Source organism: Fundulus heteroclitus, unplaced genomic scaffold, assembly GCF_011125445.2.
Source record: "Fundulus heteroclitus isolate FHET01 unplaced genomic scaffold, MU-UCD_Fhet_4.1 scaffold_248, whole genome shotgun sequence".
NCBI lineage: Eukaryota > Metazoa > Chordata > Actinopteri > Cyprinodontiformes > Fundulidae > Fundulus > Fundulus heteroclitus.
Genome location: NW_023396659.1, coordinates 77,657 through 103,015, shown reverse-complemented (window position 1 = coordinate 103,015; position 25,359 = coordinate 77,657). Strand labels below are relative to the sequence as shown.

The window sequence follows — 25,359 nt, the reverse complement described above, 5'->3', positions numbered from 1 at the left end:
AACTTGTTCTGGTTTTCTCTCTGTGGACTGTGAACAGAACCAGGAACAGAACTCAGTCTGGTTCTCCTTCAGAACCAAGCTGCTGCTTCATGTAACCGTGGTGCTGGTCAGGCTCTGATTTCCTGCTTATCAGCACCAACAAACGCTCAGTTTCCTTCCTTTGTCTCTTTTCTTCAGACAAAAACTGAATGTGAGGAAATGGGAGATGATGTAAAAGCGCCTTTAGCATCGTTTGCTTTCTGAGTGGAAAGTCTAGTCAGACTCATATTTGTGGGAAGACCATCCCACAGGTTGGTTCCTTTGACAGAATTTTTTTTTTTTTTTACCAAAAGATGTTTTACTAAATGGAACTTTCCATTCTCCACATGTAGCAGCTCCAGTTGTTCAGTAGAACCGGTACCGGTTCTCTGCTGCTTCTTCCTCATGATCTTAGCTAATGCTGACGTCAGAGACTCAGATCCTGTTCTAGATGAATAATTGAGCTGAATCAGGAAAACTGCTTTGAAAACTCTGAAGTCTGCAGATTGTGATTTAGCTGCTGAATAAAAGCTGAAAATCAAACTTTGTTCTCAGTTGATCTCTGATTCTTTGCAGCAACAGCCGCACCTTTCTGTAAAATCTCTCTAGAGACAGTTTGTCTCCAGCAGAACAACATGTCATGGTTGCTATTTAGTTCTTTTATAACCAGCCTCTGATGACATCACAGCAGGCCACCAATCAGAGTCCTTTAGAATACGGCCATTTGGAGTTTTTCTCTCCTTTTTCTCCTGGTTTTAGATCCAGTTGCTCCTTCAGAGGCGTTTCCTTGTATTTCCTGGTTTCCTGGTTTTCTCTACGGCTGCACCATGTTTGATCCAGATGTGTTCAGTTGTCCGGCATCTAGTTTATTATCGCCTGTTGTCTTTGTTCACATAAATTCTATTTTAATTCAATCTGAAAAACTCACACGGAAAGAAAAAAGACAATTAGAAGAATTTTATTGCTACAATTATTTCAAGACTTTGGCGCTCAGACCTCAGCAGGAAACATTAGCGCTGAATTTTCCTTTAATATGCATAAGCAGGTGTATGAGAACAGGGATGTTTCCTCCCAGGCCTGAAACTGGTGGTAGAGTGGAGATAGACCAAGTTGGTTCAGTCCATAGACGCTGGTTGGTGAGATGATCTGCTTGAGCTGTATTGGTGAGATCCAGTAGACTGGGAGAGCTGATACTAGTGCTTCACTCAGGGACCCACAAAGATAGATGTCCAGCTTGGATAAACACAGGTTTGCATGAACCTGTCCATGATGAGCAAGCATGAAGCGACAGTGGAGAGGAAAAACTCAATTTTGGGAAGAAACCTCTGGCAGAACCAGGCTCAACATGGCGGTCTTCTGCCGGACCCATTGAGATGTGACAGGGAATGCAGTCAGAGTCCAGGAGGAATTACACTCTGATAGGGACGAGGTTGAAGGAGCACCATGGGAAAGCCAGATGGAGCTTGGCTACCATGGTGGAGAAGGGATGGAGGTGGGTTGAATCAGGGTCATCTGAGTCCAAATCAGACATTGGGCAACCACTGCTTGAGCTTTGGCTGGGTAGCAGGCTGAGACGTGATTTGAAGACCTTTAAGATGAACTCTGGATGCTGATTGGGCTTTGTGGAGGTCTGGTTTAAAGCTGATTGGCTTACGTCGGAGGAGATGAGCCTCTGATTGGATGAATGTAAGTAATTCAATTTCTTCAGTTGAATTTCCGCCTAGGCTTCATATAGTTTATTAATACTTTTAAATCACTGCCCTCATTAACAAATATCCAAATTTCTATGGAATGAAAATGAGCCAGAAATGTTGTTCAGCAGTTCATGCAGACTAGTTTGTAACAGCGTCACTTTTAACCCTCTCATTGCCGTTTATTCAGCAGACAGGACGTGCCTGAAGTCTGTTGCTTTGCCCTTTAAACAGTTATTGCTCAGTCAGAAACACAATTAATACTGAATAACTGTCAGATACTGAAAGTTGAAGAAGTCTTGGACAAAACGGCAGAAGGACACTGTCATGGTTTAGTTTTGATTCAGCTTTTGTTGCCATTGGTTTTTGGTTTTTCCACCTTGTTTTAGTTTTAGTTAGGGTTTGACTTTATTTATTGTTTTTAGTTTCTCCTTCCCCTCACTTCAGCCTTCCCTTCCACTGCAGTTAGTCACACCTGCCAGCCACTAATTAGCCAGACTCACTTCACCTGCCAGCCTCCCTACTTAAGCCTCACTCTGCCTGTCACTCCTTTGCCGGTCCGTCATCGTTCTACACCCTCTCCATGCCAGTCCTCGTTTTTTGCTTTGGAAGATTTGATCTGCTTTCTCATTTCAGGTTAGTCCTGCCAGTCTCTCTGAAAGACTTTGTTTATGTTGCTAGTTCTTGGTGAAGCTCTGCCTTTTGTCCTGGTGTCTCTTGAGAACTGCTAACCTGACTAGTCACTCTGAGAAAGCTCTGCCCAGTGCCAAGCCTCCCAGCTTCGTTTGGACTCTCTCTCTCCAGGCTGTCAGCTCCTGCCTTCACCTACACCCTTGTACTCGTGTGTTCCTGGATTTCTGGTTACATCACCCACCATCCCATCAAACCTGTCAATAAAACTCCTCAACTTTAGTCCTGTGTGTGTGGTTCTGGGTTCATCAAAGACAAATCCTGACAGACACTCCCTGCACAGTTTGGATTCTACAGCCAAAGAAATAAATAGAGAAAAACTTCAGGTCACCTGAATATAACTTTGGTCATAAAGGAGCTGGAACACCAAGATGTTCCTCCTAAATAAAATCTTTTTCAGAGGAACATATTGGTTCTGATTGAGCTCATCATGGTAAAATCTTCAATCAGATAAATCCATCTCTGCTGTTCTTCAGGAGAATGACCTGCAGGATGGTCCAAGAGAAGAGTTACAAGCTACAAAAGAGAACTAAAAGGAAGTAAAACTTTATGGAAATGAGTGTATTTGTCCTTGATTTGAGCAGCTGAATCAGATTATCTGCCAATGGAAGGAGTATTTTGATCCCTAAAATAATATAATTAGATATACTGACCTTGAAATAAGATGATGGAGATGAGTTGATCCTATATTAAGTGCTAAATCGTATTCAGTTGGCAGATAATCCTATTTAGCTGCTCAGATCAAGGGCAAAAACACTCATTTCATTCCAGTTTTACTTCCTTTTAGTTCCTTTTAGCAGTAAAGCTGCAGCATCTTTGTTCATCTTTGCGGGCCGCTGTGTTCAGAACCAACACATCAGAACTTCAGAGGAAATGTTCCCTCCTTCATTCACTCTGGATGTTTCTACAGACCTGGAACAGGATTCCAGTTCAGACCTGAAAAGGTTTCAGCCTCAGTTTTAGCTTCATTTTCTGAATAAACCAGAACTTCTCCAGATGGTTCTGAGGAGATCACCCAGCAGACATCAGGAGTTGCATGAAGTAGTGAAGGAGAGGACAATGCAGACCCAGATGGTACCTGCTGAACTCGGGTTCCTCTGATCCTCTACACACATGATGGGAACCAGCTTTCTGCTCTACAGAACACTGACTGGACCTGAACCACTGGGAACTGACTGGTTCTGGTTTCTCTCTCAGGCTGACTGAAGTCCAGAAGATGAAGAATAGTCATCTAAAGAAGAACAGAGCAGAACCTCCAGGATCCAGCTGTCCATCCATAAAGAGTGACCGGTCCAAAGACTGGGATCCAGACTTCAGTGAAGAACCTGGACCCTCAGACTCAGAGTAAGAACCCAGTTTCTAACTGATCCTTGTGATTCCACAGAGATATAAAACATAATATTTACTCAGTCTTCAGTTTATAAAGTGAAAGTAAATTAATTTAGAACTTTAACTTAACTTCAAGCTCCATAATCATCAGCTGTTAGTCAATAAACCAGTAGTATTCACTGCAGAAACATTGGGCCTGGTTATACACACATGTACAATGGTCTTAGTCACATTGGCTGTAGGGAGAATTGTTGGCATGTAAATGTGTAAATATATGTTTAGAAGCATATTCATTCATTTGTTTAAAAATGGACCTTAGAGTTTTATAAAGTCGTAAGTAAAGCATGAATTAGGAAGAGCATTTATGTTAAGATCTAAAGGAAGGAGAAGGGGTGTGATTACTTTTGTTTTACTTCTTCAGACCAGGACCTGGACTGCTGGCAGCCAATCAGAGCAGCTGTGCTCCAGGTGAGACTGAACATCTCCAATCAGAGCTTCCTTCTATTAGAGCATTTCCTCCAGATTTCCTTCATTAAGGCTGAAAATGCTGCCAGGAACCATTTTCTGTCTCTCTGCCTCTTCTGTAGCTGCTATGTTTGTGGGAGAAGGTCAGAAAGAACCAGAGAAATGAGGACAATGGTGACCTGATGCTAAAGAGTTCATGTTGCTGAAAGCTGCTGCATGTTTCTGTCAGCATTTCTTCATCTGATCTGCTTTGTGAATCAGATCCTGACAGTGAACAGATACTGGCCACAAAGCAGAGGCAGAACTCTGCTGTCTGACCATCTAACAAGGTTCTGCTTCTAAGGATGGATCCCAGTGGTTAGCATCACATCATGTGAATTAAGAGACCTTCTTGTGCTGACAAACTGCCTGGGAGCTCCTCCCATTCAATCAGTTCTGTTAACATGAACTGCAGCAGGAATTACTGATGGCCACAAGCTGTGAAAGAAGCTGAAACATCTCAGCAGAAGGCGGAGTTTTTAATCGTCCGCTGCCCAGATGGGCTTTGGGATTTTTATGCGTGAAAAATGCCACGTTTGCGTGTGACCGTGTGAAGTCAGTGAAAGGCGTGTGTCACGCGGTCAATGCGTGATAGTTGAGAGCACTGATCTCCTATCTATCTATCTCTCTCCTAAACTCTCCAAACACCAAACTAACTGTCTCAAACTAAATAACCACTATCCAAACTCTGCTATCCAAACTATCAAAACCCTATCCACTCTCTCAACTGACCGCAACTTGCCTACAACAACCCACATTTTGAATGGAGCCTGTGGGGTTTCTAAAGCTGTCAAACCCCGCACCAAAATCTGAACCACTTCCCGAATGCATAAATACTGTCCATGTTAGATGTTTCTAACACTTTTTCACTGTGGTACAGCTTGGCAGCGAGGCTTCGGACGTCATCGTTTTCGGCTCCTCCCCTAAATGAAGCAAGCCTCGATACGCGCATTGCGGAAACGCCCCCTCCATTACTCGACTTACGCCTCGAAGCCTCGGCATATCACGTAACATCACTAGCGCAAACTTAAGCCTGCTTGCGAGCATGTAAACAGGATTAGATCGCAGCTGTATAAACGGAGAAGATAGGGAAGTCTGTCGTAGCCAGTGCACTTGGACCACCTAGTGGCAGAGGACGGGACAGAATTGTGGAACGCAATTTTTTAATGTTTAATAAAAGACGAAACAAATAATGCTTATTTCCTGTCGTTTTACTTTAAAAAAATATTTATAAAGAAAAGACAGCAAGTCATCTTTTGCCTGCAATAAGAGATACTTATATAAAGTCAGCAATACTAATGTCAAATGGTGTATTAGAACTTACTCTGAAGGTCCTTTTGAAGCAACTCGATCTCTAGTGCAATTTTTCTCTTATTCAAGTTGTGGAGTTCAATTTCTCCTCATAATTTGTGTTGTTTTTTTTCAGGTCATAATACAAAATTTTTTGTTGAAGATGCCATTTATATAGGGAACGGTAGGCACCCTGTGTCATTTTGTGAAAGAAAAAGAAAGGGTGAAACATGCCTCATGCAACAAGAGTAAAAAGAACCTGTTTTTTTTTCAGCCTTTTTCTTAGTGGCTGTTATAAACAGACAAACACATCATTTAACAGTGGCTTTTAAAAAAAGAGGAAGAAGTTGCAATTAAAATCTACCATTTTGTAGAATATTTTTGTACTTCACTTTTTCCCCCTGTTCTAGTGGGTCCCGTGGAGGCTCTGACATAAAAGAACAAAGTAAATATGAAATTATTAAAATGCAAAAATACATACTGTAGAAAGTGATAGAAACATCTTACATGGACAGTATTTATGCATTTAATTTGTCTGCTGCTTTTTGCCAGCCCTCTCTACTGGCTTTAGCAGACTTTGAGGTGTTCCCTGTTGTTTTAATTAATGACTCAAATTCAGCATAACCTTCCATTAAAAGCTCGTGTTCTGCTTGGGAGAAAAACTGTGGGCGTTCTTTGGCCATGCTGAACAGCCAATAGCAGCGTTGCTGATCATTGTTTCTACTATCGATACATTTCCCCTTTTAAACCAACGTATGAACACGCAGTCATCTTAGATAACTCAATCCAGCCATAGTAATCATAAACAACAGGTGTGTTCGAAGAACCCAGTTAGCCGGATCATGATTAGCCGGATGAAATCATCTTGGATGTCTCATTTAATCTCGGATGTTTTAAGCAACGTACGAAGAACGGACCTCTGGGCATGCCAGTACCTGGCTCTGTTGTTGTCTTTAGACAGTGGAAGGAGCATTGAGAGCACCACAAAACCAAGGAAACTTCATCTTTGAAATCAAGGTGATTGTGCAAGTTCAAGCCCTCCACAAAACTGTGAAGGACAGCCGGTTTTTCACTGTGGTCATCAGCACCAACATAAGTCAGGCCACCCTTTACAACTTCCACCTCCCTTTCTTCAGCCAGAGTAATTTCTTTGCCACCAGGTTGACAACTGCCGCAGCGACATCCCCCACATTTTGTGGTGTGGTCCATCTCCACCACTCAACAAAATCCGAGAGGAAATAGCAGAACAAGAAGACTTGATGGTAGGTTTGTTGCAAATATGTTCTTCATTCACTAATGCTGCTGTTCTCATTGACCTGGCGAAGTGTGCTCTGGACTGGTGTGCTGCAACTGTAGCCTCTTCAAACAGACCAGGGTGTGTCCCTGCAATTCTCTTTCCTAATGGCCCATCCCATAGCACAAGGTCCCCAACGGTGCGTATTTTGTGTGTGACCAGTCGCCCTTCTTTATGGCTTATCAAAAGCTGTATCTGTCTTGGTCTCACAAGTTCACTTTGGGGGACATCTGGAGAGAACTTTTGGTGTCTTTTGGCTGTCACATGTTTGTGGATATCTGCAATGCTGTCCAAACCATAGCAGAGGAGTTGGTGGGATCTGAAGTTGCCTAACTCTGTGCGGACCCTTTCAAGTGGTACCAACTGTTTTGTTTGGTAGAACATATCTAGTTGTATGGTTACGATGAAAGTAATGTGTTTATCCAGGTTAAATGTGAATGACTTTGCATTTAATTTGGCTGTCAACTCAGATAATAACTTATATTTGTCATCTCTTTGTTGAGGTTTTTCACCTGTTTACTGCCCACTAAAGAATGGTTAATAAAAGACAAAGAACGGATCCCATGGCTGTTTATTGAGTGAAATCCTGTTAAGATCTTCATGTGGAGGGACTGTCCCTTTCAAGTGGGGAATAGGGGGTTTTCACTGACGTCACTGGCCAACTTCTGGTCCGCCATATTGGGGGGTACACTTCCTTATCTCTAGTTGTCGTACACGTATTATCGTATCGCGAATGGATAAGTACGCCAGCACGCTAGAGCGACCAGATAAGGACGTATATCTGAGGAAATGTTCCGTGATCGACCATATGGACCCGTATGCCCTCCACGGTGCCTTGTTTAGCCGTAATCCAGATGATTGGCCAAATGTAGAGCACGGCGACATAGTGCATTACCTGGTGTTCGGTGAAAACCCTCTGCACAGTCTTGAGGAAATGAGAGCTTACAAGGGTCTAGAGGCTCACAACCAGTTCACATCTGGTTATTTACATCAAGGAAATCGCCATCATACGTGGACGGGTGAGTTTTAATAAGAGGGTAAAAATGTAAACAATCCAACGCAAATGCGGCGCATGCTTCTGCGGTGGCTGACGGCCGGCGGCCGGCGGTGCGCGAAGGCGCTTGGCTGCAGGGCCGATCGACGCCGCTCGCGGCTTTAATTATTTAAGCAGAACAATGACCAGTGCAAAATTAAGTTGTATTTACCGTATTGGCGCCGGTAGGAGCTGCAGATCATAAAGCCAGCAAACAGTGGGAACACAGTAACTCCTACAAAGGTAAGCTGCGCTCAGACAGGCTCTGGCACATGCTAACCGTTAGCGCTAACAACCACTCACGCATGTAATGTACTTTTAACTAGCTGCTATGTGTTTCAAAGGTTTAGAACACACTCTCATTGACATCGGGATACTGTGGAAAGTTATGTTCGGTCGACTTACAGCCGCGATCCAAGCGAGCCGACGACTCTTTGTTATCTCTAACAGTTGTTCTCCGTGGTTGCGCCTCCAGGCAGGAAAGCGGTGGAAAACTAATCTGTTTCTATGTTTTTCCCATGGCGATCATGTGTTGCGCTGTTACAGCCCACAATACAGCAACGGTTTACCATGGTTGAAATCAAGTTAAGGTGAAATTAATCAAATTAAAACACGGCTGAGAGAGGGAGTACAGTACGCGGTAGTAATAGGCAGTAGAGGCGGCGGAGGCAGTCAACATGGCAGCCGCGGAAAGTAATAAGTCATAACGCCTAAGCCCTATTATTAATATATTCTTCTTACATGTTTTAAATACTTAACAGTTAATTACCTGTGACAAAGTGAGCACCGCAGACTCTGGCGTATTCCAGCTTAACACCGTCCAAATCGGACCTGGATATCCGTGTCAGCCATAGGTGACGGCGTTGTTCAGAGAGCTGTTTTGTTTTTTCGCACTGATTCACTATTACGGCTGGTAGGCGATAGAAAGAGCGTTGATCTCCACCTCCACGGGCCGTGCAACCAACCATTAAACACGTTTTCCCCATTGTTCACTTCCAATACTGCCTAAGGCGTCATACAATGCAGGTCAACGGTGCGAAACGACTGCCACCCAATATGGCGGACGCGCTGAGTAGTCACGTGAGCGTGACGTCAGCTGAAAACCCCCTATTGCACAAAAAATAAATCAAAACCTGACACTTCTAATGATGACACCTCCTGATGTTCCAGATGTTTCTGCTCCAACTTCATCACTAAATCAGGTTTTTCCTTCAGTTGTCTCTTCTTCTCGGTTACAGCAGATGCGGGTCTGCAGGAGGTTCTAGAGGAACATAAGATCAGTCTGAGGAGGAGATGTGAACGTGTGACTGAAGGAAGTGATGAACCAGGAAGTAGAACCCTCCTCAACAGGATCTACACTAATCTCTACATCACAGAGGGACAGAGTGAAGAGGCTAATACCCAACATGAGGTGAAGCAGCTGGAGAGAGCTTCCAGGATGCAGAACCTCCATGACTCTCCAATCAGGTGCCACGACATCTTTAAAGCCTCACCTGACCAACATGGAGCCATCAGAGTGGTTCTAACCAACGGTGTCGCTGGTGTTGGAAAAACCTTCTCAGTGCAGAAGTTCACTCTGGACTGGGCCGAGGGCTTGGAGAACCAAGATGTCCGTGTGGTGGTTCTGCTGTCGTTCAGGGAGCTGAACCTGATCAGAGGTGAGCAGCACAGTCTTCTCACGCTGCTCCATGTTTTCCATCCAACCCTCCAGAAGCTCCCAGCAGAGCAGCTGGCTCGCCACAAACTTCTCTTCATCTTTGACGGCTTGGATGAAAGCAGACTTTCTCTGGACTTCAAACACAGTCAGATGGTTTCTGACGTCACACAGAAGTCATCAGTCGACGTTCTGCTGACAAACCTCATCAAGGGGAACCTGCTTCCCTCGGCTCTGGTCTGGATCACCTCCAGACCTGCAGCGGCCAATCAGATCCCTCCTTCATGTGTTGTCAGGGTAACAGAGGTACGAGGCTTCACCAACGCCCAGAAGGAGGAGTACTTCAGGAGGAGGTTCAGTGATGAAGAGCTGTCCAGCAGAATCATCTCCCACATCAAGACCTCCAGGAGCCTCCACATCATGTGTGGAATCCCAGTCTTCTGCTGGATTATTGCTACGGTTCTGGAGAACATGTTGACCACAGAGCAGAGAGGAGAGCTGCCCAAGACCATGACTGACATGTACTCTCACTTCCTGCTGGTCCAGACCAGGAGGAAGAAGAACAAGTACCATGAAGGACATGGGAGGAGTCAGAAGAAGCTGACAACACGCTTCCAGCTGGTCTGGAAAAGGTGGAAGAAGAACAAGTACCATGGAGGACATGGGAGGAGTCCACAGGAGCTGATGGATGCTAACAGGGAAGTTCTCCTGAAACTGGGGAGGCTGGCGTTGGAACATCTGGAGAAAGGAAACATCATATTCTACCAAGAAGACCTGCAGCAGTGTGGTCTGGATGTCACAGAGGCCTCGGTGTACTCAGGAGTTTGTACAGAGATCTTCAAGAGAGATAGCGTGATCTTCCAGAAAGCAGTCTACTGTTTTGTTCATCTGAGCATTCAGGAGTTTCTGGCTGCAGTCTACATGTTCCACTGCTTCACCAGCAGGAACACAGAGGTGATGGAGAACTTCCTGGGAGATAAATACAGTGAAACATCTCTGGATGACTTGCTGAGGAGAATCATGGATAAATCCCTCAGAAGTGAAAATGGCCACCTGGACCTGTTTGCTCGCTTCCTTCATGGCCTCTCTGTGGAGTCCAACCAGAGACTCTTAGGAGGCCTGATGGGTCAGACAGAGAACAGTCCAGGAACCATCCAGAGAGTCATCACCACCCTGAAGAAGATGAACACTGGTGGAATCTCTCCTGACAGAAGCATCAACATCTTCCACTGTCTGATGGAGATGAAGGACCTCTCAGTTTATCAGGAGATCCAACAGTTCCTGAAATCAGAGAACAGATCAGAGAAGCTCTCAGAGATCCAGTGCTCAGCTCTGGCCTACATGCTGCAGATGTCAGAGGAGGTTCTGGATGAGTTGGACCTGAAGAAGTACAACACATCAGCAGCAGGACGACGGAGACTGGTTCCAGCTGTGAGGAACTGCAGAAATGCTCGGTGAGTCCAGATGACTTCATTGACTGATGCTGATTCAGCATTATTGCTGTCCGGTTTATTGCTCATCATTCAGTCGGTTCTGGACGTTTTTGGACCTTTAACTACTTCCTTCATACTTTGGACTATTTCAACCATTCAGATTTCTAAATCTTCAGCTCATTCAGGTCAGCTCTGCTGCAGCTTTTGGTATTTAGAGATTTTGATCTTTTAGAAAGATTCAATCATCCAGAGACACATTTTAAACTTTAAACAGCTCTTCACTCATTGGGCTGTTACCCATAATTCACCTCTTTAGAAAATCACTCTTTAGGTCAGGGCTATTGAACTGATGGTCTGTGAACCACTTCTGATCCGCTGGTGATGGTAATCTGGCCCCTAAATGACTTCTTTGTAAAAACGAAATAAATCAGAGAAGATCAGAAACATTGTGTGAAAAACAGCCAAGATGAGCGGCATGGTTGAACACCCTTGGTTTGTCTGCTGTTCAGTTCCTAACCTCTAAGTAATAAGTTAGCTTTCATTGTTCTCTGAAACAGTCCACAACTATGTTTGTCTCCCAGTATCTACGACTGTCACTGACATCTTCAACCCTTGGAGTAAGTCCCCCCTTTGGCTTGTTCCACTATGTTATGGAGCTGGAACAGAGTTAGAAGAGAAGATTTCAGCTAACTAGATCCGCTATCATCACACCTCCCAACCTTTAGGGAAAGTTAAGAGTGAGATTATGTTCATTTTTTGGGCTGGGGGAGCAGTGGAGAATGGATCCAGTCAACTGCGTCTCATTTTTAACTGACTAGACATGGAAGTGGAGATGTTTTTCTTTGGTTAAAAAGTGAAAGAGGAGTGTCAACACCTTACTGTCCAGTTAGTGGGTTAAACAGAAAAACACCAAACTGTTCTCATGGGATTGTTCCAACATACCAAGACTGCCTGATATGAGGAGAATCACGTCTGTTTAATCTCTATTCACAACATTTACGCTGAATATTGCACCTTCCCAACAAGTAAATGGCTCTGTGGTCCATGCCAGATTTCTGAGGAAAATCCAGTTTGCTCTGATTTTGGCTCATCTGCAGAAATTCTGTCTGCTGCAACCAAAACTCCACCTTCCTGAGTCCATTCAGCTGCTGCTTTATTCTTGTAAAATAGATTGTATTACTAGATAGACCCGCATGAATGGATCACATGAAACAGACCCCACATGTACAAATAATTACTGAATAAAGTTATAAAGTAGTTGTAAGTTTCCAACCACAGTTTCCAGTAAAAGGAAGAGGCGTCACTTGTATGTATAGTTAGAGATGATTTGGAAGTGAGATGAAGCCAAAACAACCATAGTGTATTATCACTGGACTCACATATGTCTAGAGATAATCTGGTGATGATTTACATAGAGGAGATGGCCAAATGCTACCATGGACATCCAGATAGATTTAGTCAGTTCTGTTGTTTTACTCTAGATGATCTTTGTTCATCTTTGTGGTTAAATGAAGCTTTTAACCAAAGCAGAGACACAGCAGCTCTGCAGTAGAACCAAGACCTGAAGAGACTGAAAATTCTCTGTGTGGGTAAAACAGGAACTTGATGTGAAGAGCAGATGTTCATCTGATGATGACATCACTGTTTAGTCATCATCTTTTATCTGTCAGTGTTTATTAGTCTGATTTAACTACAACTGATCTGATTCTTTCTCTCATCACAGACTAGTGGGCTGTAGGCTCTCACCAACTGAATGTGAAGTTGTGGCCTCAGCTCTGAAGTCCAACCCCTCCCTGACTGACCTGGAAATAGATAAGATCTATGGAGGAAGAACCTTTGGAGACTCTGAGATGAAGCATCTCTGTGAGATCCTAGAGACTCCATTCTGTAAAGTAAAGAAGCTGATGTAGGTTTTATCTTCACTGCTACTTTAAAACTTATTTTAATTAATAATTTTGTTCTGACATTTTTTCTTTACATACAAACTGCTGTCCAAATGTTTTGCCTTGTCAATTATTTATTTTCTTCTTTGATATTTTCAGTATTGAACATTTAACACTTAAAATGCTTTGGACAGAAGAACAAAAATTAGGAAAATAAGTCAAATAATAGGAATTATTGATGGAGATGTTTTATTTTGATTTGGGAAAGATTTAGATAACAAGATCAGATAATATAGCTTTATTTTTCATTTCTTTATCACATCTTTACATGAAACATTAATTTTTGTTCCTCCGGAGTAGTGCCAGGATCACATTCATACACATAAACAGTAAAATAAAAATAATAAAATAGCAGTATCTAAAAAGGAATGTGTGAGAAGAACAAAGAGAGAAAATGTAAACTAAATCAAAGCGGCGGCACCAGCAGGTTGCATGTTCTCCCTGTGCATGCATGGGTTCTTTCTGGGTACTCCGGCTTCATCCCACAGTCCTAAAACATGACTGTTAGCTTAACTGGCCCCTCTAAATTCTCCTTAGGTGTGAGTGTGTGTGTGAATGGTTGGTTGTCCTGTCTGTCTCTGTGTTGTCCTGTGATAGACTGCTTACCTGTCCAGGTGAACCCCGCCTCTCAGCCACTGACAGCTGCAGATAGACACCAGCAGCCCTCAGGACCCCAGCAGGGATAAGCCTGTTGGAAAATGGTTGGATGGACGGCACCAGCAGGTTCCAGCAGCTCAGCTTTGTCCTGAAGCTGCTGTTTTGTTGGTGTGGCTCAGAGAGGAACCGTCCTCTTCAGTCTGACAGCTCAATTAGACAGAACCAGAACCAGGACCCAGCAGTGTGGCTATTAAAACTACAGCACAATATTGAAAAGTAAAAAGCTCTACTGCAGCAGACGCTCTCTGGACTCAGCGGTACCGTTCAGCAACAAGCTAACAAGTTTGAGCACCAAGAAGTAAAACAAAGAAAAACTGAAGAATCATCATTTCTATTAGTATGCAGAGCATTTCTGCCTGGCAGACCATGATCCAGAGGAACATCTGGTTCCAGCTGTTCTCCTCCATCCTCCTCCGAGGAGATATATATATATATATATATATATATATATATATATATATATATATATATATATATATATATATATATATATATTTATATATATATATATATACACAAAGCATTTAAGCAAATATTATTGAACTGGGATCTCAGATTGACACCCTGAGGGTTTATTTTGCTGTTGTATGCAGAGAAGTGCTTGTTACTTGTCTTTATTTAAAGGTCCTAAAGTACATTTATTTTAGTCACCTTTTTATTTTCCTAAATAAAGGGCGGGGGGGTGTTAACACTTTATAACTTGTGTCAAATGGTGATTTAGTCTGTGCCTCATTATTTCAGTGTTTAGTGCTAAAACCTAATACCATGCATAGATCTGTAGTCCACGTTTGCACTGCAAGTTTGCTGGTTCAAATCCCACAGGCTCCTGCCCTGGGTCCCTGAGCAAGACCCTTAGAGCCAGAATGCTCTGGGGCGCCACCCAGTGGCAGCCCACAGCTCTCTGAGGGACGGGTTAAATGCAGAGGACACATTTCATTGGTTTCCAAAGATGTGCTGAAAAATGCAGATGATTCTTAATTAGTCCAAAGCTCTAAGCTGCCCTCAGGTCTTCAGGAAGGCTGATCCAAAGCTGAGGGCCGCAGGTGGAGAAAGTCTCCTCATGGTAGGTTTTAGTTCTCACAATGAGCCACCAGACACACAGAGACCCACTGAGAATAACTGAGCCAGTATGATGGAGAACATGTGAGTCTAGCAGCAGAACATGGGACCAATGTTCAGTGATCAGGGACTGAAGGAGCAGAACTTTAAACAGACGCCATGTTTCCTTAGAGAAAAGCCTCCATGCAAGCTGCTGCTTTAGCTTAAAGATGAATCCAGAACAATGTGAGCTGAAACTCTGTTAAATGATCCATGTTTAGAACATTCTGGCTCTGAGAACCACTGTCCTAGCAGAACCCTGAGCCAGACTAGAAGACAGCAGCATTTTAAACAGACGCCAGAGCCATCACACTTAAATATCCAGCAACAGCAAGTGATCATGGATGGATTTATGTTCAAGTAGGGTTTATTGTTGGCTGGTAATCTCCAAGCTCTAGTGCCCCCCCCCAACCCTTACCCCAGAACATCTTCATCACCAGCCGCCACTGCTGAGAACCACACCTTGATCTGGACACACGTCACACGTCATGATAACATGTTCTGGTTCTGCTTGCTTTAACTCTTTAAATCAGTTCTACTGGATCACATATCAGACATCAGTTCATCATGTTTCTGGGACTTTTACATTCAGGAACATTCATTTTCTACATTTTATCATTTATTTGTTCATGTTTCAGTTTTAACCTGCATCCCGGTGGCTTCAGCTCACATCTTTTATTCTTTATTCAGATTGAAGGACTGCAGTTTGTCAGCGATCAGCTGTGATCATCTGACATCGGCTCTGAAGTCCAACCCATCCCTGACTGACCTGGAAATAGATCAGATCTATAATTATGGAGGAACCTTTGGAGACTCTGAGATGAAGCGTCTCTGTGAGATCCTAGAGACTCCATTCTGTAAAGTAAAGAAGCTGATGTAGGTTTTATCTTCACTGCTACTTTAATACTTATTTTAATTAATAATTTTGTTCTGACATTTTTTCTTTACATACAAACTGCTGTCCAAATGTTTTGCCTTGTCAATTATTTATTTTCTTCTTTGATATTTTCAGTATTAAACATTTAACACTTAAAATGCTTTGGACAGAAGAACAAAAATTAGGAAAATAAGTCAAATAATGTGAATTTTTGATGGAGATGTTTTATTTTGATTTGGGAAAGATTTAGATAACAAGATCAGATAATATAGCTTTATTTTTCATTTCTTTATCACATCTTTACATGAAACATTAATTTTTGTTCCTCCGGAGTAGTGCCAGGATCACATTCATACACATAAACAGTAAAATAAAAATAATAAAATAGCAGTATCTAAAAATGAATGTGTGAGAAGAACAAAGAGAGAAAATGTAAACTAAATCAAAGCGGCGGCACCAGCAGGTTGCATGTTCTCCCTGTGCATGCATGGGTTCTCTCTGGGTACTCCGGCTTCATCCCACAGTCCTAAAACATGACTGTTAGCTTAACTGGCCCCTCTAAATTCTCCTTAGGTGTGAGTGTGTGTGTGAATGGTTGGTTGTCCTGTCTGTCTCTGTGTTGTCCTGTGATAGACTGCTTACCTGTCCAGGTGAACCCCGCCTCTCAGCCACTGACAGCTGCAGATAGACACCAGCAGCCCTCAGGACCCCAGCAGGGATAAGCCTGTTGGAAAATGGTTGGATGGACGGCACCAGCAGGTTCCAGCAGCTCAGCTTTGTCCTGAAGCTGCTGTTTTGTTGGTGTGGCTCAGAGAGGAACCGTCCTCTTCAGTCTGACAGCTCAATTAGACAGAACCAGAACCAGGACCCAGCAGTGTGGCTATTAAAACTACAGCACAATATTGAAAAGTAAAAAGCTCTACTGCAGCAGACGCTCTCTGGACTCAGCGGTACCGTTCAGCAACAAGCCAACAAGTTTGAGCACCAAGAAGGAAACCAAAGAAAAACTGAAGAATCATCATTTCTATTAGTATGCAGACCATTTCTGCCTGGCAGACCATGATCCAGAGGAACATCTGGTTCCAGCTGTTCTCCTCCATCCTCCTCCGAGGATATATATATATATATATATATATATATATATATATATATATATATATATATATATATACACACAAAGCATTTAAGCAAATATTATTGAACTGGGATCTCAGATTGACACCCTGAGGGTTTATTTTGCTGTTGTATGCAGAGAAGTGCTTGTTACTTGTCTTTATTTAAAGGTCCTAAAGTACATTTATTTTAGTCACCTTTTTATTTTCCTAAATAAAGGGGGGGGTGTTAACACTTTATAACTTGTGTCAAATGGTGATTTAGTCTGTGCCTCATTATTTCAGTGTTTAGTGCTAAAACCTAATACCATGCATAGATCTGTAGTCCATGTTTGCACTGCAAGTTTTCTGGTTCAAATCCCACAGGCTCCTGCCCTGGGTCCCTGAGCAAGACCCTTAGAGCCAGAATGCTCTGGGGCGCCACCCAGTGGCAGCCCACAGTTCTCTGAGGGACGGGTTAAATGCAGAGGACACATTTCATTGGTTTCCAAAGATGTGCTGAAAAATGCAGATGATTCTTATTTAGTCCAAAGCTCTAAGCTGCCCTCAGGTCTTCAGGAAGGCTGATCCAAAGCTGAGGGCCGCAGGTGGAGAAAGTCTCCTCATGGTAGGTTTTAGTTCTCACAATGAGCCACCAGACACACAGAGACCCACTGAGAACAACTGAGCCAGTATGATGGAGAACATGTGAGCCCAGCAGCAGAACATGGGACCAATGTTCAGTGATGAGGGACTGAAGGAGCAGAACTTTAAACAGACACCATGTTTCCTTAGAGAAAAGCCTCCACACATGCTGCTGCTTTAGCTTAAAGATGAATCCAGAACAATGTGAGCTGAAACTCTGTTAAATGATCCATGTTTAGAACATTCTGGCTCTGAGAACCACTGTCCTAGCAAAACCCTTAGCCAGACTAGAAGACAGCAGCATTTTAAACAGACGCCAGAGCCATCAGACTTAAATATCCAGCAGCAGCAAGTGATCATGGATGGATTTATGTTCAAGTAGGGTTAATTGTTGGCTGGTAATCTCCGAGCTCTAGTGCCCCCCCAACCCTAACCCCAGAACATCTTCATCACCAGCCGCCACTGCTGAGAACCACACCTTGATCTGGACACACGTCACACGTCATGATAACATGTTCTGGTTCTGCTTGCTTTAACTCTTTAAATCAGTTCTACTGGATCACATATCAGACATCAGTTCATCATGTTTCTGGGACTTTTACATTCAGGAACATTCATTTTCTACATTTTATCATTTATTTGTTCATGTTTCAGTTTTAACCTGCATCCTGGTGGCTTCAGCTCACATCTTTTATTCTTTATTCAGATTGAAGGACTGCAGTTTGTCAGAGATCAGCTGTGATCACCTGGCATCGGCGCTGAAGTCCAACCCATCCCATCTGACACAACTGGACCTGAGTAATAATGACCTGAAAGATTGTGGAGTGAAGGAGCTCTGTGGTTTCCTCCAGACTCCCCTCTGCAAACTACAGACACTGAGGTCAGACTCCATGTTTTAGTTCTGATATTTGTGATGTGAAAGTTGTGTTGACACTAAACTGCAGACATCTGGCTGATATTCTACTGATCCACACTGAGGATCTTCATGGTAAAGTGTGCTTTCTTCTTCACTGCTTTGCTCCACTTAAACTTTCTTTCTTTTTCCAACATCCTGTCAAGATTTATTCAATAATCAGCAGAAAACACAAAACAATGAGCTGAATTTCAGTTTAGAGTTGCAGCTTTTATCCAGAACTGAGGCAGAGGAAGAGAGAAGAAATAAAATACTAATGTTTCATGCATTTTAAGGTTTTTAATCTCTTTAAACCTTCATCAGGTCAGATTTTCCTCCATTTTCTACAGGATGATTTTAAAATAATTGAATAAGTGGATCTAATTCAGCTGAAAAACAAAGTTCAGATCTTCTATTGTAATGAATCTTTGCTGAGTTTGTTCCTGGACTTGGAGCCAGTTTTTAATGTTGTCTGAGCCCTGATCTCAGGTCAGAAGCGGACAGCATTGGGACCCCCAGTGTGTAGAAATGCCCCTCATGTGAAGCAGCTCAGATGGGATTCAAGCCAGTTCAGAAAAGTGAATTTCAGCTCCTGGAATCTGTCCGACAGGAACAAATCTAGAATACCTGATTGATGCTTCAGCACTTTTAGAAGATCTGCAAGGATTTTACCGACTAAAACACTCAGACACAACATGTCACAGTAGCAGGTTCTGCTTCTGGGAGCTTCATCTCTTAAAGTCAGTTTACATGAAATATTCTCCATCACATAATGTGTTTATGGCTGTGGAAGAATTAAAATAGTTCATTTATCTGCATTAATCTCCATTTGTTCATATTTCCTCCACAAAAATCTTTCATATCAACAGCCAACATCTTTTATAAACTCTTATTTTTCCCCTTACTGTAGAGCGTGGATGTTGGGCTTCACCTTGTGGATGAAATGATGTGTAAAGGCCAGTTTAAGTAGCAGCTTGAGGGCTGCGTAGATGGAGCTCAGAATAATACGTGTGCCCACATCGCCAACTTACCGGGGATCAAATGAAGGAGTATGGTAAACTCAATAAGCTAAACACAAAGGCAAAAAATCAAGACAACAAACAGAATGGTCTGTTTCTGAGGCTGAAGGAGAAACAGTTGACAGTTGATGACGGAGTTTAAAATAGTCTTAAATGGTCAAAGAGGGTGTGTCCTTTGGTAAGTGGAATCTGATCAAACTTACTAAAGAAATCAACTCGCTGGTTGGAAAAGTGCGAAATGTTAAAGTGTTAAGGGATGGACCTTTGCTGATCATTTGTAATGATGTTAAACAAAAAGAAAGGGCTCTGAATATAAAAAGTCCTAGGTGAGAATGTGAGGGGGAGAATGTTAGATAACAGGAAAGATGTGTGTGGCGTTTTTTCAGGTATTTCTCCTGATGTGCCAGTTGATGACATTAAATCTAATTTATCAGGAGGGGAAGTAGTTGAAGTCAAACGGTTGAAAAGAAACAAAAATGGAGAAAGGAGTGATAGTTTTTCTGTCATGCTAAAGTTTGAAGAGAAAACTCTAGCAGACAAAGTATTTATGGGATATATGAGTTATGATGTTAAACCATTTATTCCTCCACCACTGCCGTGTTTTAAATGTCAAAGATTTGGACATGTGGTGGCAAAACGCAAGGGGAAACAGAAGTGTGGGAGATGTGCTGGGGATGACGAGTATGGAAAATGTGAGGAAGGAGCTCCTTTGAGATGTTGTAATTGTGGAGGTGGGAATAGTTCAGGTTTCAGGGGATGTGTAGCTAGTAAAAGAGCTGTGGAAGTACAAAAAGTTAAAGTCACTGCTGGGATCACTGATGCAGAAGCAGCTAACAAAGTGCTTGTTCCACCAATGATGCAGCCAAAGAAATTGACAGGGGTAGAAAAAGGAAGTTCTGATTGTCTGGAATGCAACAAGATTAAAGATGACACTCTACTCATGAAGAAAGAGGATTTGTTTTATTCATGGTGGAGTTTATAAATTACACTGCTCAAAAGAAAAAGGAAAAAATTCAATAATTGTGAAGGCAGCCCAAAAGTATCTTGATTTTAAGAATGCTAGCTGGGATTCAATTAAGGGGAAAACTGAACAAGACGCAATCTTCTCTGCCTCAACCATGCAGTGGTGGCCCTTCTTAATGTTAGTTATATTCCAGTGGAATGCAAGAAGTCTCATTAGCAATGCTCTAGAGTTTAAGAAATACATTTCTGATTTGATAAGTAAGCCTCATCTGATTTACATTCAGGAAACTTGGCTTAAGCCCCAATTAGATGTTGTAATTTTTTTATTTATTTATTTGAATTAGGACAATACACATTCATCAACATGTCAGCATAAAGCATCAATGTAAATATGCCAGAATTAGCACAACAGCTAATTTGCATCTGCTATCCTAAGGCAGTTAAAAACAGTGAACATTAAACAAGACAATACAGGAGAGAACAGAGTGAACACAAACAGATAAGATGCCAATAACATAAAATCACAATAAAATTAGGTTAACAAGAAAATTAGGGTAACAGGCCCATGAAAACAGATCAATTTACCTATGAACACATGTCTGGTTAGTTTTCAACCAATGTTTCAAGGAGAATTTAAAACGTATGTAGGTTGCACATCCCCTAACATGAGCTGGCAGTGTGTTCCATAACTGTGCTCCTCTGATGGATGCAACCATTTGGCCAAATTTGGTCCTACGCCGCTGAACATTACAGTCTCCTCTGGTTAAAGCTCTAGTGTTTATTCTAGTAATGTTTTTTTGCTTATAAAATCTGTTAGAGGAGGTGGAGCAAGTCCATTTAAAACTTTAAAAACAAGGCATGCATCCAGAAACATCTGATGACGTTCAAAGTCTAAGATGTTGTACTTATTTAAAATGTTACAATAATGATAATGTACAGGTTTTTTATCAAGAACTTTCAGAGTTGTCTTGAAGAGAGACTGTAGGGGTTTCAGAATGGCCTTTGAAGTGTGAGACCATGTGGTATGGCAGTAGTTTATATGGCTAAATATCATGGCATGCATATAGGTTTTTCCAGATTCAGAAGTCAGAGAGGGTCTTATATGTTTAAAGTTTGAAAGATTAAACCTAATTATATTTAAGATTCTCTTTACATGTTGCTTGAAATTTAAATTGGAATCAAAGACCACTCCAAGATATTTAAAGTGTTCAACCACATCCAATCTCTCTCCATTGATTAACACAGATGGTTCATCACACTCTACTGACTGTCGGGAGAAGAACATACAGACTGTTTTTCTAATGTTAAGATGTAGGCAAGAGTCCTGGAGCCATTGAGACACTGATACCATAGCGCTGGAGAGAACAGCAGTAGCTTCACTTTTAGTTTGTGCATGGACATATAGTACAGTGTCATCAGCATATAATTGCATGTTTACAGTTTTACAGATATTGGGTAAATCATTAACATAAAGGCTGAATAAAATTGGTCCGAGTATTGATCCCTGTGGAACTCCAGCAGAGCAAGTGAGGAAGGTAGACTGTGAATGATTTATTTGAACTGCTTGTTTTCTGTTAGACAGATATGATTTCATCCAGCAGATGGTACTTTTAGAGAAATTAAACTGAGTTAACTTAGCCAGCAGAACCTTATGGTTGATCGTATCAAAAGCACGTTTCAAATCAAGGAAAACAGGACACACAAAGCCGCCCTTATCCAGCTGTTGTTTTAGATTTTCTAAGAAGTAACAAGTGTCTGTTTCTGTTGAGTGATGCTTCCTAAAACCAAACTGCATGGGATGGAGAGCATTTGAACAATTATTTAGGTATTCCACTAGCTGTGCAACAACCCATTTCTCTGCAATTTTTGAGATGATTGGCAAAATACTTATAGGACGATAGTTCTCTGGTTTGGTTTTGTCTCCTGTCTTAAACACTGGAGTAACTCTGGCTATCTTCAATGCCAAAGGCACTATTCCGTGATTAATGGATTGATTTATCATGTGCGCAATTGGCCTAGCAAGTGCCTCTTTGTGAAGCTTTAAAAAATGACTTGTCAGGCCAAATGTATCTCTAGCCTTTGAGCTTTTTAGCGAAGCTATTATATTCGTAACGTCTGAAATAGAGACTTCTTTTATACTAAAAACTGGTTTATTGGGATCAACCTCCATACAGGGAATATCAAGGCTCTTAAAATGCATTGTTAATTCTTCAATTGATCTAATAAAAAAAATATTAAAAATGTTAACAATTTTGTCAGTGTCATCGATTAATGCACCATTTAATTTAAGCTGAAAATTTGTGGCATGATCATGATTCTTGCGCCCTAGTAGCTTATTCAAATTTTCCCATATTAATTTTCCATTCCCATTTGCTCCTTTTATGACCTCAATATAGAAATCAGCTTTTGCTTTATGCATATACTTTACAACTTTGTTCCTAAGTGATGTAAAAATCTGACGATCAGATGTTATTCCTGTTTTCAGTGATTTCTTAAGTGCTCTGTCTCTTTCTTTAATTAGTGTCAGAATATCACTATTGAGCCATGGAAGAATATCTTTATGTTTTCTAAGTTTGCCTTTTTTGGAGAACCGAGTTAAGATATCATTGAAAGTTTGATTGAAGTTATCCGTGCAAACCTCAGGGTCTGCATTTTCTAATATATTAGAGCAATTTACTTGTTCAAGTTCTATCTTCAAATGCTGTTGCAGATATTTAGGGATGAAAAGATAAGATCTAGTTTTGGGAGTTGTTGCTGGATTCTTTCTATTAACTTTTCTTGAACAAAAAATGAAATTATGATCAGAAAGACCTGATATGAGATTAAAAGTCTTCAAAATTCTTTCAGGCCTATTTGTGAGTATTAAATCAATTGCTGTTTGTGACCCGCTTGTTATTCTTGTTGGCCCATTTATGACTTGTGTTAAATTATACTTATCAGTCAGTATTTTAAGTTTTCTCCTGTCCCGTTTGTTGTTCCAGTTGATGTTTAGGTCACCCATGACAATTATTTCCCTTTTAGAGTTGCAGTCTTTCAAAATAGTCTCCAGTTGATCATAAAATGTGTCTTTTGCAGATGGGGGTCGATACATACAGATCAAAGTAAAGGACATTGTGGTAGACAGTGTTATGTTCAGACCAATACATTCAAGATCATTGTCCACTGGCTAAGTGATAATTTCACATTTAAGGTGATTTTTAACATAAACTAATATACCCCCACCTTTCCCTGTCTCTCTATCTCTTCTAAATATATTGTATTCTGGCATATACACAGCTGTAGATGGTGATTTTGCATTCAACCAACTTTCTGATATGCCAATTATATCAATACTTGAGTCACCTAAAAGATGTTCTATTTGTTCCCTTTTGTTAAAAATGCTGCAAATATTAATATGTCCAATCAAAATTCCTTTTGGTTTAGATTGTGGATCCCAAATTATTTTTGCATCATTGAGAGTTTGGAAATTTTTTATCTTTTTTGTTTTCTAATTGCTGGATTCAATGACTTTAGTTTTACAGTGGATGGGGATTTCCTTATGACAGTTTTTAAAACATTTAACCTCCACTTAGCTATCTGTGGTTGCAGGCCAACAAGTTGTGGTAGACTTTCAGGTGCCTGTGGTAATTCCTGGATATACAACTATTATGAATGATAGAAAGGAAAGACAAGGTGGTGGTGGGGTGGTAACTTTTGTGAAAGATGGTACAAGATATAAAGTGGAATTAATAGGGCAGGATTATGAATGTGGATTATGAATGTTATGAATGTCTGATGTGGGAGACAGGGATTATTCCTGCAGCATGGAAACAATCAGTTATAATTCCTGTGTTGAAGCAGGTAAAAATGCAACAGAGCCTTCAAACTATAGGCCTCTAGCTCTTACATCTCAATTAGGGAAAACAATGGAGAGAATTGTAACAGAATATCATATTTTCTTGAAAGTAAACATTTATTCTGTCCTTTTTAAAGTGGTTTTGGTAAAGGGAGAAATACAATGGATGCGGTTCTGTGCCTGGAGTCAGAAGTAAGGAAAGCTCAAAGAAATAAAGAAATAGTGATAGCTGTGTTCTTTGACATAGAAAAGGTGTATGAGATGTTATGGAGAGAGGGATTATTGATTAAATTAGAAAGACTTGGCAAAAGTGGTAAGATTTATAACTGGGTTTAAGATTTTCTGTTTGGTAGAGAAATAGAAGTGAGAGTTGGAGCTGAGTTCTCTACTAGATATATTGTTGAGAATGGTAGCCCACAAGTCAGTGTGTGTAGCCCAATTCTTTTTAATATTATGATAATTGACATTTCTGATGAGAGATGGTAGTATAGTGAAATCTTTATTTGCAGATGATGGGGCTCTGTAGGTGAGGGTCATAATCTGATATATTTGCAGAAAAAGATGCAGGATGCAATTTTTAGAGTGGGAGGTTGGTAAATAAATGTGGATTTAGAATGTCAGCTGCAAAGTCCCAAGTTATTTGTTTTATAGAAGACATAAGGAAGTTAATTTAACTCTTTATAATCAGAAGCTTGAACAAGTGAATAACGTGAGGTTTTTAGGGGTCATCTTTGATGAAAAGTTCACTTGGAAACAGCAGATAGAATTAGTTCAAAATAAATGTAAAAAGTGAATAATTTGTTGAGTTGTCTTTCTGGACAGGAATGGGGAGCTTCAAGAAGTGCTGTTGGCAGTTTATCAGGCTCTCATGAGATCTTCCTTGGATTACGGGTGTATAGCATATATGGCAGCTGCTGACAGTCATTGGAGAAAACTTGATAGTGAACAAACACAAGGGTTACCAATATGTTGTGGAGCTTTCAGATAATCTCCTTTAGCTGCTTTGCAGGTTAAACTGGTGAGGTTCCTTTAAGGTTAAGAAGATTGAAGCTAATGTATGTGTAATGGGTAAATCTACAGGGACATAATTATGGTCATCAGGGGTGGATTTAGGAAATATGGGGACCTAGGCAAAGAAAGGCATGGGGCCCTCTGAATTTTGAAGACAACACATAAAACAGACCCATTACACAGATACAAAAAAATAATAGAATAGACATACATTATTTGTTATACCTTTTTCCCTCTCTTATCCCTTTTCTTTTTGTTTTCCTCTATGTTTTCTTTTATCCCTTTTTCTAGTAGACAAGCCATGATCTGCTTATATGTTCTTCATTTTTATTTAAATGAAATAATAGCTGGAAATAAATCTGTGCCCGTCTCCATTTCTTGGAAAGATCTTG

At 41.2% G+C, this 25,359-nt stretch overlaps 1 protein-coding gene across 1 annotated transcript; it reads left to right on the top strand.

The window, feature by feature from the left end:
* The first annotated feature begins 4,537 nt into the window (after positions 1-4,537).
* On the top strand, positions 4,538-12,846 carry LOC118559227 (NLR family CARD domain-containing protein 3-like). Its single transcript, XM_036129899.1, has 4 exons — positions 4,538-4,550; positions 9,088-10,092; positions 10,162-10,957; positions 12,660-12,846. Exons 1-4 carry the CDS (start codon positions 4,538-4,540, stop codon positions 12,844-12,846), a joined length of 2,001 nt encoding a protein of 666 aa, XP_035985792.1.
* The last annotated feature ends 12,513 nt before the right edge of the window (positions 12,847-25,359 follow it).